We start from the raw sequence: 16489 nt of genomic DNA on the forward strand, positions 1-16489 counted from the left end.
TTACTTCCATGTTCATACCAATGGAGGTTGGTGAAGTGCAATATGTGATTTTAAATTCTACTTTATGAGCGTTTCAGGCATCTGTTCCAGGAGCCAAGGTGAAAATAGTGCATAAAATTCCTTTTCTTAATATATTTTTTCAGTCTTTTGGCCAAGGTAGTATTTTGTAGCAAACTGGGATTAATAAAGTAGAACCTACCTTAAGATACCTTCACATGAAGAATGGTAACTATGATGATATATGCAATGAACTTGACTGAAGAAAACAGAATGCATATGTAATGTAACAATGTCAATGCAGCCAAAAAGATAACTATATAACTATAGATAACTATAAATTGGGATTGCTCTCAGTGATTTTCTTCATGCAGACACAACTGTAAAGCACCTTCAGCCAATAAAAAGTGAAAGATCCTTGCGCTGTATCTTTCAATGACAGACATCCCACTGTCCCGCTTCACAGAAAAAAAATTATGCTTCACAGAACGATACAGTGGAACATTGTGGAACAATACCATTATAGGCTGTATGCTTGAGAAGCTCAGTATCGTTGTAGCGGTTGTTATCGTTTATAGTTATAGTGCTAAGTGTGAAGGTACCTTTATCCTATCCAGGTCAGTGCTGGCTCAGAAGCAACTTAAGTGTCTTCCTGGGTTCTCCGTCCAGAACTGCTGGATATGGATGCCCTCAGCTTTACGATGACCAGTTGTCCCAAAAATCAAAGCACCGTCTCCATCCACTGCTCCTGGCCTGAGCTGAATAAGCAATATTCTTTTCTGAAGAAGCACTAATGGCTTCAAACCTCCGAAGCATATTAAGTAGTCTTAGCATAACTAAAAGTGCAAGTCACACTAGGTGGGGACAGCAGGACAATGGCCACTGAACTGGAGGCTTTCACCTCTGGGGTCAATAGTCTTCCAGTGATGTAAGCATCTACAAAAGCTTGCTAAAGATGGCCTGTATATTTCCATGCGCAAACAAGGTGTGAAATCCGAACTGTGATAGTCAGCTCCTGCCATTCTGCTGTAATCTCTGCTTATTAGCTATTGGGGGGTTCTGGTTTCTATATTATTGTAAAGAATGTCCATTTTCTCTGCACAGTACATGGCTATGCCTCTTAATGAACGTTCAGCAGATGCATGAAACTGGAATGTTTTGGCTTCAACTGTACGGCGACAGCACTGTCAGTGCAAGAATAAGGAGTTTAGTATCTGGAGGACATAAAGACTCTGTGGCTCATTTCCTGATAAAGCATGGATGCTGTTAAAACACAACATCTGCTGTAAAGCAGACAATAAGGATACAATCTTCTTCAAGGAAGTAGGCCTCAGCTATCTGTTGAACAAGACAAAAACACAGCAGTTGGAGTCACGGCGAGGTTTTGATAAGATACTGCACTGAACACCAAACTCTGCCCCCACACAATGAGAGACTGGACTACGCAGCTTTAAAAACCCCCACTCAAGATAAATACAAACACACACACAATCATGCACTCACACAAAGAAATATGCATACCTGCACGCAGAAGCTCACACTCACAGGGCACAAGAACACACGCACACAGACACACACACACAAATACACGCACGCACAAGTACATGCGGACAAGCACACAAGCACATACATGTGCTAAAACAAAAGTGGGAGGTGAACACACAATTTTTAAAAAACAGCCCTTCCCTTTAGTGATTAAGGTTAATAAGAAAATACGAGTTTCATTAGGATCTAGGCATGTGCCTAGGTGAATTTGTTTGAAAACATAACCTCTTCCCTACCCCCCATTTCTAGCACAAAGGGCAAACGAGGGTCAGAACCTTCAGGCACTTCTCCAGCCATACATCTTTCTCTCATTTCCCCTGTTCCTACGTGCACACATGCTAAAGGAGAAGAGGAACGACTGTATTGATGGTTATAACAAGGCCACGCCCAAAGTGGTGGTGACAGTCAGTGTCCGCCACAATCGCCTTCAATTAACAAAATTCTCCATGTCATCTCTCAAATGGTGTTTTTCTAGGTTCCTGAAATTATAAATAAAAATGTGTTTGTCTAATTCATAATTAATTTATTTTTATTAACCACTTGTGGATCAATAGGCTGCACAGCCCCACTGTCCACCAACCCCCCCCCCCCCCCTCCCCCATGTGGGTGTGACCTTGTTTTGACATCATGATCTCGGTCCCCGTGGAAACACCACACAGTGGAGGAGACAGAGAATAAGGCTTGACGTCCTGCGTGTTGCTCCTGGCTGCCTGTCTTCGCCTTTCCTATTGTTCGGTCTCATTTGTGTTAGCCATTACAATAACCTGCTAAACACCGCGCTGTTTCTAATCCCTCAGGAAGCACAAGCAGGAAGCAAATGGACTGTTAAATATCTGCAACGGAAAGACATTAAAAACGAGACTAGGCTAAAAGGAAGATGGGAGAGTAACTGCGTCACGAAAATGCGTTGTCGCAGATTAGGTGGTTAAATATTAGTGGGTGTGAATGAAATATCCACCAGTTAAATATTTAGATGATTTAAAAAGAGAAGATAAGAAGGCACCCCCTGTTGACCACGGGAAGATCGTCAGCAGAGACTCACTGGTCAGATGCCACCTGCCACAAGCCTATTTACACCTGTTCTCAAAAATGAGATCAGTATCTCAGTCCAACTTTGGCAGAGGACAGATATGTTGTTCGTGATGTGTGGAGACATTTATCAGTATCAAAAAGATCATGAAACATTTCAGGCTGATAGTATGCTGTGGCGTTTCAGTGCACTCCCCCTCCTACACATATGGCGCACATTGCAGAGCCATTTCTCAATGCCCTTTTGTTCATGAACAGGAATAGTGCATGGCTCAGAAAACTAACTCATGTAACTTTGACCTGAATGCCAACCATGCAAAATGGCATGTCCAAACACACATGCACATATACTCTCGTGCACACATACTAAATAAAACCATGGAAGACATAATGCCGTTCACAGCAATAAAATCTCTCAGTTAGATAAACAGTTACTCAAAAGAAAGAAAAAATGATACTGCATGAGTCCATCATTAATTCACAACAACGCCATGGCTTCCTTAAACTAAACCGACCAATCTCCTTTGGAGGAGAGAGAAAAAGTGTATTTGAAGGGTTAGTAGGGCAGTTAGTGCTTGCACACATTGCAGGCAACCGTCTTCTTGGATACTATTTTGTCTCCAATAGCATATAGCCCCTACTATTTCCAAATAGCATTCCTGAGGTGCAGTGGAGATACATTTTTTCCTGGCTCCTCCATTTGGAATGCATTAGCCTACAGGCTACATGGATAGCATGACCCAGACATGAACTTTATCATAGGCTACCCAATGATGCACCTTCTAGACCAAACAGTACTGCTTACATCACGCCTCACTGGCAGGCTCTAACTGCAGGTCTCAACTAGCAGGCAGTAAGGCCGGCTGTAAATGTAGGTCTTGAATGGAGTTCTACTGACAGGGTGTGAATGTGAGTTTTGAATGGAGTTCTACTGACAGGGTGTGAATGTGGGTTTGAATGGAGTTTTATTGACAGGGTGTGAATGTGGGTTTTAAATGGAGTTCTACTGATAGGATATGAATGTGGGTTTTGAACAGAGTTCTAGTGACTGGCTGAATGCGGGTTTTGAACGGAGTTTCCGGGCATGTGCAGTACGGACCTGGTGCAGCTGTTGGGGGAGCCGGGGATGGTCACCATCTTCCTGCAGCTCCCGTAACAAGGCTAGCAGCAAGGAGGGATCAGGGGCAGGGGCACTTTTGGGGGAACCCTCTGCTTTGTCTCCTAGAGGGTTGGAGGAACCAGTCAATGGACACACAGAAGGACAGTCCCCAGGCACACCTGGAAATACAAGACAGCCATTCTAAAACACAACAAACTGTGCATTAAATATTCACGCTAACTTTCACACAAGACCCTTTTACCACACGAGCTTCCAGTGCAAAAACATTTTTGACTGTTTTCACACTTTAAGATTTCTCATTCAGATCTAAGTATTGTCACTGGCCCTTAACCCAACAACGAATAAAAGGTTCAGGGTTTTTTTTTTTTGGGAGTTTCTGAAAATTGTATAATTTGTAGATGATTCTTGCACCGCCTCTTAATTGTAGATCTTCAAAGCAAAATAACATACCTGAACCTTTTCTACCCTGTCGACTGTACGCCCCAACCGCCCCAGACCTCCGAGGGCCCTTTGTGTTGCCTGGCAACGATGGAACTCTTGCGAGAACACCAAAGGGTTCAAAATAACGACTCGGTTTCCCTCGCTACGCTTCCGCTAGCTGTGATTTGCCTTGCGTCACGGCACAGGACAGCACACCAGAAAAAGCCAGACTCCTGACGACCGAACGCAGACGACGGAACAGGAAGATAAGCGCTCGACGGCGAGGACTGCTCCTCTGTTCCAGCCCTGTGCTCCAGCTCCCTTAGGGGGCGACCGAAACGGTCACGCTCCTGCTTAGCGGGCTGGGCCAATCGGCAGGGAGCAGATCAGATCAGCGGAGCGATTAACAGGAGTTAGCACGTGCTCCCGTAGGGCTGCCTCAGACACAGGGAGGGAGGCTACAGCCAGCTGACTGAGTGACTCGTGCACAAACGCACGAGCACGCACACACACACAGACAGTTACACACGCAGAGAATATTCATACAAGACGTACAAGAACCGGAGAACACACACTTGCACTTCACCTGTGTCACTTCTTGCTACGTACATTACCAGCGTCTGTACCGTGAGCTATACCAGCGTCTGTACCGCGTGCTTAACTTGTGTCTGTGCGGTGTGCTTCTCCTGTGTCTGTACTGCATGCTTCACTCGTGTCTGTGCCATTTTCTTCATTTATATCTATGCCGTGTACTCCGAGTATGTGAGTAGAGCACAGCACATGCACGACGTTCTGAACGATGCGAGCAGACTTTCGACTCGCTCCGCTCACTCGCTGAACTCGCTCTGCTTTGCTCACCTGCTGCGTTTCAAACATCGCCAAATCACTGAGACTAAAGACCATTAACTTGCGGCTAAACAAACGGCACTGCAAAAGTTTGTGTTCATTTTCAATAAGTTAACGGCTTCTAGCGACCAAAAACTGAGCAGCTATGCAATTACATTTATTTCGGGCCGCGCAACAGAAGTTTTGATCCCGTTTGGTGTGATATTCACTAGTGTAATTAAAAAAAAAAAACATTTTATTGATAAGTTACTTCTATTTTAATCCATGGCTTCCCAGAAGGAACACGTTTCTATCTAAGACTCAGGAAGACTTGACAGATATGACAGTGACCAGTGTGATGCTGCTGCAGCTGTGGTAATTTATCAGCAAGAAAACTAGTAGTAAAGATAACCAGTCATGTGAATATCAAAATTCTGAACTGCATTTTTGTTTTAACTCATTACGATCACATGACTATGACAATGTAAGCTCGCTACGTAAAACTTTATGGAAAACAAATGTGCAGAACTAGCAACCAATAAAAAGAAAGTGACTGTCTATTAGGTCTGCTTGTTTGATAAGGTGTCAATGGAATACTAGATAACATATTTCCTAACGATTAATACCTTATTTTAAATTGAGGACAGAGCATGTGTGCGAGCAGAGCGCGTTGAAACTCACAGGCTCTGTGTTTACTTCACCTGTGTCTGCGCTGTGTGCTTCACCTGTGTCTGTGCTGTGCGTCTCACTTGCATCTGTGCTGTGCGCTTCACCTGTGTCTGTGGTATGCTGTGCACTTCACCTGTGTCTGTGCTGCGTGCTGAGCTGTGTGCTTCACCTGTGTCTGTGCTGTGTGCTTTAGCTGTGTGCTTCACCTGTGTCTGTGCTATGTGCATCACCTGTGACTGTGCTGTGCAGTTTGCGTCACCTGTGTCTGTGCTGTGCAGTGCGCTTCGCCTGTGTCTGTGCTATTCAGTGCGCTTCAGCTGTGTCTGTACTGTGTGCTTCATCTGTGTCTGTGCCATTTGCTTCACCTGTGTCTGTGCTTTGTGTTTCACCTGGGTCTGTGCTGTGTGCTTCACCTGTGTCTGTGCTGTGCAGTGCGCTGGCTGAGGAGGAGTCTTTGTGTTGGGCATCCAGGTTTGGGGGGCAGGGTCTGTTGTCCATTTTCTCATTGTTATTCATGGAGTCCTGCTGTCCTCCCTGCAGCTGCCCATCCACGCCCTCCTCTTCTACCTCTTCGTCCCGAAGGCGGTTCTGGTTCTCATCGGAGCTGTGCGGGCCGTAGCCAATGCTGTTGCACAGGTCCCCGCCCCCGACTACGCTCCCACCCAGTACTTGCCTCACCACTTCTTCGCTGCGTGACAGTCCCTCATCCATGAGGCAGCCCAACTCACGACCATGAAGCTCGGCTCCACCCACCGCACACCCCCTGCCACAGGCCACGCCCCAAACTCCTCTCCGTTCTGCTGAGAGAGAGAGAGAGAGAAGGGGACCATTGATTTTAGGGTGTCTGCTTTTATGGGAAACTGGTGAGACTGGATAGAACTGCAGGCCCACAGAGGCCGCAAGCCATCTGGAACATTTTCTTACCATTAAACATCATGGCAAACCATTCATGAATATTATATAGCTGCGAATGACCAGCGGTGCCTGCATCTGCAGCTTAGCCATAAACCCACAATTTAAAACTGAAGAATCAATTCATGCTGGTTATGGAGTTAAATATTCAATGGAATAAGCTCAGTTCCATTCTGCAAAATGGAAATGCAAAAAACTGGCATTTCCCGGACTCAAAATTACAGAAATTTATTTATTTATTTATAAGCACCAATCTCACCTCCCCACACCCCCCATAAACACACAGGGCAGGCCATACTCCTTGCCTTCTTCCCAAAGTGGTCAACACAGCAGAATCACCATCTATCTCCTGACGCAGACTAAAGACCCACCTCTTCAGTTTGTATCTTTGTTTCCCTCCAATCCCAATGCCAGAGCACTCCCTCATTTAGTATTCATTTACATAATGTGTTTTTATTGGTTTCTGCTATATTATTCTGGTTTTATGTTTCTCTTCTTAGTGCTTGTTATGGATCTAGCCTCTTTGCACTTAGAACTAGTAACGTTTTAATGACTTGGCACCTTTACTCAACGGTCCGGGCGTGTTTTTAGCCTGGCCTGGTTCTATTGTCCATAATAATCACATGAACGCCCTTCTACTTCTCCTATACTGTAAGTTGCTCAAGATATGATTATCTGCTAAATGAATGTCATGTAACTGGAATTTCCCGTCCGGTTTCTCTACGGAGAGAAACAGGTGCCTCAGAATTCACTTGGAAAGGAGAGGACAGCTTTCTGTTTAGCTCGAAGTATGGCCCAAACGCTGTCCAAAGCTGTATACGCATCCGGGCACCTGACCTGACCAGAGGTGCTTTCAGCCATTCCATTCGTGCTTAACTTGCAAAGGACTGACAGTGGAAACAAGCCACGGGGCTGCAGCCAGAAGCGTTTCCTCTGCGCTACTGAAGCAGAGACACGCACCGAGAGGCTGAAACACAAGAGACTCAAGGAGGCTTAAGTGCTGCTGGAAGACTCAGGTCACACGTGCCACTTTTACTAACGTTTCTAAGAAGGCTACTAAGATCCAGGTTATTTGAAGCATATACGAAGCGTGATGACCTCACCGCACTGGGTCGCACTCCAGGACATATTGCAGCCGGATGAGAGAGAGTCGTGCTGTTCCGTGCACCGTTTTATGAGTGAGGGCATAGGGGGAGGGGGGGTCGCAGGGGGGCTAACAAACTAGCCTTTTATTTCCGTGCATAAGAGTGATTTAGCTGAATACAGCTTGCATGAGGGGGCAAAAAAAAAAAAACGACGGGTCATAAACGGAGGGCTTTAACAGGTCCCCGGGAGGAAATCGGCCGGGAGATTTTCAGGGCACGGCTGGCCGAGCGCGCGTTCGACCTTCAGATCGAGAATTCATCGGCGGCGAGCTAACGGCAATAAAACCACCGCTCGCTCGCCCTCCTCCCCCTCATGAATATGCAACTGCCGACGGCCCCTGGGCCAAGAGCTCGCAGTCAAAAGAAGTAACAAGAATAATAAAAATATGACTATTAACTATGAACAATCTGCCCTGCTCAAGCGTTTCCCAAAAATCGAGCCAGGTAGCCGAAGGTTCTGCTCACCCTGTGATTTAAATCTAGCTGCGTTGGTTTGGCAACACGGCTTCCGCAGTCTGACATGCACAGCAGATCAAATAATCTGGGCCCAGGGTTATCGTAAAACTTCACACGTCTAATATTTGTGTTTCAATCTACCAAGCAGGCAGAGGCACATTTCATTAGCGGTGCAGCCACAGACATTTTAATTAGCGGTTTAATTAGTAGTCATTTTAATTACAATACCAAGGGAGCCAGTGAAGATGCCTTTTTTTTTTGGTCATTTTCTGACATATCCAACTGCAGTTTCCCAGTTCACAGACTAGAAACACTGTCACGTACATCTCAAGCAAGGAGTAGGCTACTATGTACAGCCGATGCACATGCAACTTCTGTGATGCACTTACTCTTGAGCCAGGGACTGTTTTACTCCCTATAGGCCACGGTGTACTACAGGAGAGCAAACACCAATCAGAAGAGATGCAGCTCTCATTGGAAGTCAGGTCACGATCCCCAGGTGCATCGCTAGGAGCAACCAATTTAGAGGTAACCTGAGAGTCCCCGGCCGGCTTAAACCCACCACATCCCAAAGGAATTACTCGGCCAAAAGCACAACAGTGTGCATGCACACAAATGAGCAGACTGCTTAAAGTCACAATCCTTCATTTTATCATATTAAAAAATGGTATATTTGATACAGGGGCGACATAGCTCAGGAGGTAAGACCGATTGTCTGGCAGTCGGAGGGTTGCCGGTTCAAACCCCGCCCTGGGCATGTCGAAGTGTCCTTGAGCAAGACACCTAACCCCTAACTGCTCTGGCGAATGAGAGGCATCAATTGAAAAAGCGCTTTGGATAAAAGCGCTATATAAATGCAGTCCATTTACCATATAAATGCAGTCCATTTACCATACCTTTTTTTATGGTGGCACACTTGTAGCAATACTGATTCAATGTGTTTGCATTCTGAAATTTCTCCTCTATATGTTATTTTCCACTGGTGGTGTCGGGTGCGGAAACCCAGCCAAGCTTTCAAATATGATGATGCACGCACTGGAACTTGCATGCCGAACGGAAAAGAGCGAGCGCCTAAAATACAAAAGGCTTCTTTAAAATTAGGGTTTATATGTTGCTCAATGTTGCCACGTCAGGTGACACTGTTGTCTCAAGGCAGTGTTCTTTCTCCAAAATACACTACCACTGGGTTGTCTTCTAAGAAAAATAAACACTCGATGTGTTCCTAGTAATTGCTTCATTTCAAACCACCAGTCACCACAGATGTCGCCAAATCCATGAAAACTGAAAAATTAAGGATAGCCAATTTAAAACTGAATCTTATGTTCAGGTTTTCCTATGAGCATTATTTATTTTACTAGTGGAGAACTTAAAATAATGCTCTTGATGGTCACATGCTTTTGGCGAATAATGCGACTGTAGTCAATTCAGGTGGAGGAAGCAGAGCCATGAGCTATGATCCCTCAGCGAAACCTCCTGTGGGAAAGGCCACCAGAATGCTTTCATCCAGCTGAAAGCTTACACCTAGCAAATGAGAGAGAGTCTATAAACCCAGGTGAGTAAAACACTTGACCCAAGTGCAAAAGGAACCAGACACGCTGATAGGGGTCACGTGGAACATGGGGCCTCGAAAGCAACTACAAATGTAAGAGCACCAAGAGAAACAAGTTATGGGCCTAAATCTACAGACTGTGTGGTCTTACTCAGGCTGGGTCCAGCATAGGATGGGAGTCAGGCTCCCTTGAATTGATCTGAAAACCAGTGTTAACACCACTTTTTTATTCACATGGAAAGCAAAGCAATTTTATTGTAAAATAGGGCAATACATCCAGCCATAAAAAGTCTTCTTTATTGCTGGATTGATGAGGATCAGTGGGCCAATTAACACCGTAATTAAATGTATAGGAAAGATACAGGGTTTGCGGTCACCCCAATTTCGGGAATGGATTACTGGACAAAGGCTTGCGGAAGGAGCAGCACCAGCATCGCTACACAGGGCGGCCTGGATAAGGGCTTATTCATACTTCCGAGTAGTGTCAGTCGACCTTGCACTCCAATATGGCCTGTATTTTGTTACAGCAGCTTGTGAGGACAAGGCAGAAAAACATGTATAACCTCTTGATTTATGTGCCAAATACAGAACACACGCGGACACCAAGCCCATGTTCCGTGGGGACCGAGGTTTTTCTGGAGTACGTTGTGGTTTCTCCCGCGGGACGCGTTAACACGGGCTGCCTGCTCACCATCCCTCCCCTCACACAGTCATAAATAATACAGCTGGCCACGCGGGGAGAGACGAGCCTCAGAAGTGGGTCAGAACCGGCCGCTCCCAGGGCGCCCGTCTCCTCTCCAGTTAGGAAAAGAAAGAGCTTCAAAAAACAAACAACGCAAATGAAAACGAAGAGCTGGAACGGCGCTTCGATCACCCACTGCACCCGTGCGGTTAAAAAGAAGTAAGTAAATGAACAGGAGCAGTGAAAACGTGAAACGCTACGCGAGAGCAAGGAGCGTGATCTTAATGGAGTTGTTTACCTTTGCACCGCGGGGTCTGTTCGAGAGCGCGCGGCCGTGGATGTGAGGAGGGAACGCAATTCCGCAAAAGCGCGCTGCTACCTTCCCGGCTCTGACGCAACGGAGAGTCATTTCCCTGCTCCTTCAGAAACGAATCTAAAAGCCTAAATTATTCATCCAAACGGTGGGGCTGAGATAAACAATGCGCTGCAGCAGCCAGCGCGGTCTATCCGCGGCGGTACTTTCAGGTGATAAAATACTAATAGGCAATGTTTGGCTCTGATATCCATTAGGAAATGAGGACAGACAAACCTTTTCATCTTGTAAAAATGCAATCTCAAAACCGTAAAAAAATTATGCAGAATAAATAAGCCTGGCGCCTTAATTGTAAACAAAAGGTTTGACAGTTTACATATCCCCAGATCTATATAATATAAAACCATGTATACTAGGCATACATAGCGAATGGCGGATATCAAATCTATATCCATCCTAGATCAGCTTCCAAGCAGCTAGGAAGTACAGTTAATGACATGTTGGGACACAGCAGCTGACACATTGAAGCCTTGCAGATGCAGAGTTTTACCATCTGCAGGGGCAAGATGCCAGGATTGGATTATAAGAGACAGCATTATATATGGAGGTTAACATGCAATATGTAATTTTTTTAATCTATTGTGTTGGGGTCCTAGATCAAGGCGTCAATGCATTCACGTACTCATCGCTGTTTATCTTGAGAAGTGGGTGGGTGGGGGGGTGCGGCGAGGAGGGGCAACGGTCTTAGGCCAGAATTAATTCCCTTGTTAACCGATTTTATGTTGAATGTTTCCTATGAGTATATGGACTGCCCAGCCTGTTCTCCTACTGAGTACACCTCACGCAAAGGCAGAGCCAGCAAACTGACAACCGAACAGACTGAATCCCTCCCTCCCAGGGCAATGCAATAGGCCAATCATGCACCACCCTGCTGTGATATGCTTGTCTTGGGCTTTTAACCTCTGGTTTGTGCGTTCAGACTGTGTCACTTGTTGAGCATTGAAGTCCTATTATACAGATGTCTCATGTTACTTCCTTTCCAGGAGAGATGTTATGACCTGGAGTAGTGGGTCCTCTGCTACACATCAGGACTACAAATCCCTCTGTTTACACGACAAAATGAGAGTCGAGGAGACATCTCAGGCTGTCACGGTGCTCTGATGATGCCGTGATGATTCAGCCAATATTTTGCCAACAACATGCTAGGCCTTTAAAGACCTTCATATTAATATATCAAATAATTTCATTTTTAACATTTTAACAGAGAAACATTAAATGCTATTAAAGTGTTGAAAGAACATGGTGGTGGGTAGAGGGGCCACAGAGGAAATAAACTTATTTAGGCATAGAAAGGAGAACATGCTGTCCTTGTACCCATCTTGGATCTTCTTGCGTTAATGATTTCAACCGGAAGCTGAGAATAAATTACGGTTGTGATAAACATGGAGCTGGACACAATACTTTTATGTGAAATATAGGCTATATTCAATGTTAAAAGTGAACAGTTTTTAGCATAAACATGTAAACTACATCCCTCTTGATAACATCGTAAAGGTTTTGAGGAAATAGCCTATATTTTATTTTACATTTTTATCTTTATGAAAGAGTTTAAATATAAATTATACATATACTGCCATAAAATCCAACTGCAGATGCATTACAGTAATGAGTTGTTTCGTGGAAGATGTGTTGAATTAAAAAAATATGAAAAGGAATTGGACCAGGATTTAGGCATAATGCTTTTCAAAAACAATATTCCAATGCAGGGAGGGCATTTGGGTATTTAGACTACTTTTTTTTAGAAACCTGCAATTAAAGTGCCCATTTTAGGTTATTTATAGGTGCTAAAAATTAAGACCCTGTAATTTTTAAACCATAAACTTACATTGCACTGGGAAAATTTTGGTATCATTATAATTCTGGATGCTTTCTTTGCAATACTTTGTTCATAAAAGTATAAATGTTAACATTTATAAAACGCTCTTATTCTTTTGATATGTTCTAAAACTGTGTTGTACTGGTTGGTTGTGTATAGGGAAATGGTGGCTTAGCTGGGTCCTACAGCTTAAAACAGTCACACTCTGAAATGAAGAAAGTTCTCCTCATCCAGACTGCTGCAATCCTTTTCACATCCAAGAAACCTAGAACATCCTTATAAGACCACATTTCAAGACCACATAAACTGCCTTGCTTTCTCAAGAACCATTTCTGACCCAGATCTTAAAATGAGTAGGCCTAATGTCTTTCCTCTGTATGGAGTGTATTTGTGGAAAATTTCAGGTTCCAAGAGAATTTGTACAAATTCACATGGAATGCCCCTAAAATAACACATCCGCTATCAGACACACAGCAACACTATGTTTTGACAAGAAAATTAAGCAAAATGGTTTTTTTTTCTTCCCCCACAGCATGTCCCACTGCAGTCACACTTTCACACAACCCAGGTGCCATTTTAAAGACCTTTTCATGTAAAGACATAGTGTTTGGCTATTTATTGAAAAATAAGACTAAAGTATCCACGTTGTAGCACATACCTTTCCTCACACAATGACCCTTTTACCCCATAACAAAGTTAACTTTACAGAAATCACTTAAAACCAACAAAACCATATAGCCTATATTGCAGGTGTGAAGAAATCTTACAGATAAGCTCTAATTTGAAATCACAAGAAATCTCAGCTGTGTATGCTCTGAGCAGCCAGAAAATTCCCCAAAACCAAAACAAGTACCCTACTCTCATTAGACAAGAAGTAATAACACTATTGCCCAATTTCACATTTTCGAAGATAGCACAGTAAATCAGAACTAAGCTAAGGAAATGTTGAATCTTCAGAGAAATGACAAACTTTCCAAAGGAATGAAGCATCTATTTTGCACAACAAACAGCGGCAAAAGTCAGGTGTTCCCAAACCCCAAACCACATCCCACTAAAATCACACCCACCAAAGACTGCTAAATAGTTAACAAACTAGCTGAAAGTATGTCTAAATTATAATGTTTCAATATCTGCTTGGAACAACATAAGTATTTAATAACTGCAGTTCTGATGGACTAAAGGACTATTTTATCGAAAAAAAAATATTTAAAAAAATGAAATACAATTCGTAAAAGCAAACAGTCTAGTAGTGCCACACCCAATGTATTACACAGAGAAATCTGGGGATTGTTTTCTCAAAGTCGTCATGGTTTCAAACTCATTTCTTATAACGCGTCATGAACGATAGGCCAGTACATTATTCCCTATGGACAAACAGCAATAAATTCCACATCGAGACGAAAAGATAGCTAGGTTACTGCAATGACACTACAGGGTCCATTTAAAACGGTTGAGCGTAACCACTATCGCACCGTTATTATCGCACAAATAAGAAAAAATACATATTTCGTACACACTTAATCTAAATTTCAGCCCAGATTTGACAGATTTGTTTACTAATGTTAAAACCCAGGTCCAACCAGCGGTCTGGCTACAGAGTACAGCGGGCAAGATAAGCTAAGTGACACAAGTCAAGCGACTACAAGCTAACTACAGATCCTTGCTCTCGTAGGCAATGTAGAAATATAAAAAAAAACGTATAGCAATTACTATAGCTCAGTCTCTTGATGGGTTTCACATTGTTTGTTTTCATTGTCACGTAACGTTAATTCAGTTCTTTTCTAAGCGTGCTGCATTTTTCACAGTCCACCTGACAGCGTCCTAGTTAGCTGCTAAGAACAGCCATACCACAGTTGGCAGGTCCCTTGAGAAGTACCGCCAGGAATACAAAGCAATAAGAAAGAAAACAAAGTGAGATTCTAATTCATTAAACCTCGCTTGTTAAAGCAGACCACCAATTAAACAATAAATATTTTGTGTAGAATTATCTAGTTCGTGTCACCAACTAGTTTACGAACATGCTGACATTGAAATGTTTGTGCCACAATATCTGGGAACAAGATTGGTGTCAATTTAGCTGACAAACGCCACGAGAACATAATATTCAGTCGGTTTTGAAAAATATCCATAACACATCACAAGTAATGGCACTGAAAAGACCGCTTACATTCGGTCTCTCGAATTTTTTACGAAACTGACAACCTTTAACTATTTAGCTAACGTTTTAAATGGTGTCCGATGTACACGTTATTAACTAGCTAGCTAGCAAGCTTTTGATGCGGACTATCCATTTGTCATTCACAAGATACAAGCAGTAATTAGAAGCCAGCGTCGTTAGCTACAGAGTAAGCTAGTTGTGCATCTAGCTTGTGAGCATGTAATTGATCAATGAACAAATGAAAGCTTAATACATGCACAATTCATTCGCGTAATAGCGTCAGGTACTTACGGTATATTCGTGTTCTATAACGAGATCCTGCTTATAGGACAACCACTAGCTGCGATACTGCATGATGTACAACCTCACTAAATATCCTCACGTTAGCTATGTGCCTCTGTCCCTAGCATGAATGTAGCTCCCTAGCATAGGTCGCTTCCGGACTTTCATCCGGGCAATCTCCGACCTCACGCTTCATTGGACGATGCTGTTCCAATTTTTTAAAAATGATCTGTGGATCTGGGACAAGCCATGACTGCCATCTTTCGGACTCAACGCTTGCAGCTTCGCAGACCGACCTGAGGCGTGAGCGAGGAAGTGCGCATGCGCTTACAAGCAGAAGGAGAAAAACCTTTTTTCATACGGTCTATGAGAAAAACATAGAGAAAGAGCAGCATGGAGGTAAGCCACACTGAAACAAAGCAATCGCTCGTAATTCATGGAATCTTCTGAATTTCAAAAACAATGGTATCTCGGTAACACTTTACAATAATGTTACATGAATTGGCATTAACTAATGTATATAGTTGTTAACACGTCTCACGCCTCAGGCCGGTCTGCGGAGCTGCAGGTGGACCCTTCTCAACGCTTGTGATGTTTTCATTTTCAAAGTGATTGCAAAGTGGCTGCAAATAGTGTGATAAGCCCTATAGGACATAACCAACTACAAAAAGCAGAAGAAACCCCCCAATGGATGACCCTCAACTGGCAAATTACCTGAATAACTTCTACTGTAGATTTGAGTCTGAAGGCTGACTTGCTGTACATATAAACAGAATATGCATGTGCATTGTTCTTTAACAGTGGCAAATAATAATGTGGAAGTATACCATACAGGCGAAAATCCAGTGATTTAGACACTGCAGTCTACTTGTGTGGACTGCAGCTCGTTGAGTGTGATGTTGGAGGTGGACTTTGGGGAAACAACTGCACGGATGCCCCTAAACCACTAAAACAGGCTAATAAAATAGACATTTAAACTCCTAGTAAAAATAAACTTTTATATGTGAATTAAATATAGGATCACCAGATCAGAAACAGACTCATTTTGTTGCAAATAACACAAGGGTCTGAAAACCTGGCCCTTAGCAGGCTGTGCAGGTTTTTGTTGTTGCTCACTCAGTTGGTCAATTATAAATGTTAATTATACAGCCCCAGCGGCTCTCAAGACCCAGGGTTGCATACCTTCAATCTAACATGACTGCCTTAACTCCACAAGTTCAAACTGCAATGATTACCACTTTAAATGGTTTTAAGTGAAAGGCAATCTCGGTTACATTTAAAATGAATTGAAATGACAAAAAAAAACATTCAAAAATAGGGTTCAGGACTGTTATTGGTCCTAATGAAAATTCTAAAACTTCTGTGGCTTACTCTCATACTACTAACAAGAGCTGCAATGTACTGTACTCACAGTTTAAACCAGATTATCATTACTTTAGTGGCATTTGCTAATAATGTTCACTCGTAAATGCAAACAGCGCACCAGCAGACAGAAACCCGCTAAAGAGATA

At 43.4% G+C, this 16489-nt stretch overlaps 1 protein-coding gene across 5 annotated transcripts in view; it reads right to left on the reverse strand.

The window, feature by feature from the left end:
- Positions 1–15254, reverse strand: part of cnsta (consortin, connexin sorting protein a) — a 35681-nt gene extending 20427 nt beyond the window's left edge. The window contains exons 1-4 of one of the 5 annotated variants that reach the window (XM_064332112.1): positions 14988–15254; positions 5995–6402; positions 3671–3849; positions 1305–1335 (exon numbers count right to left, since the gene is read on the reverse strand). In XM_064332112.1, the coding sequence (XP_064188182.1) occupies positions 1305–1335; positions 3671–3849; positions 5995–6316 (532 nt within the window). In that variant the 5' untranslated portion in view covers positions 6317–6402; positions 14988–15254. Of the gene's footprint in view, positions 1–1304; positions 1336–3670; positions 3850–5994; positions 6406–14987 lie in introns of all 5 variants that reach the window. The other 4 variants (XM_064332121.1, XM_064332129.1, XM_064332102.1 and 1 more) reach the window with 4 other exon arrangements.
- Positions 15255–16489: the final 1235 nt, after the last annotated feature.

Source organism: Anguilla rostrata, chromosome 1, assembly GCF_018555375.3.
Source record: "Anguilla rostrata isolate EN2019 chromosome 1, ASM1855537v3, whole genome shotgun sequence".
NCBI classification, from domain to species: Eukaryota; Metazoa; Chordata; class Actinopteri; order Anguilliformes; family Anguillidae; genus Anguilla; species Anguilla rostrata.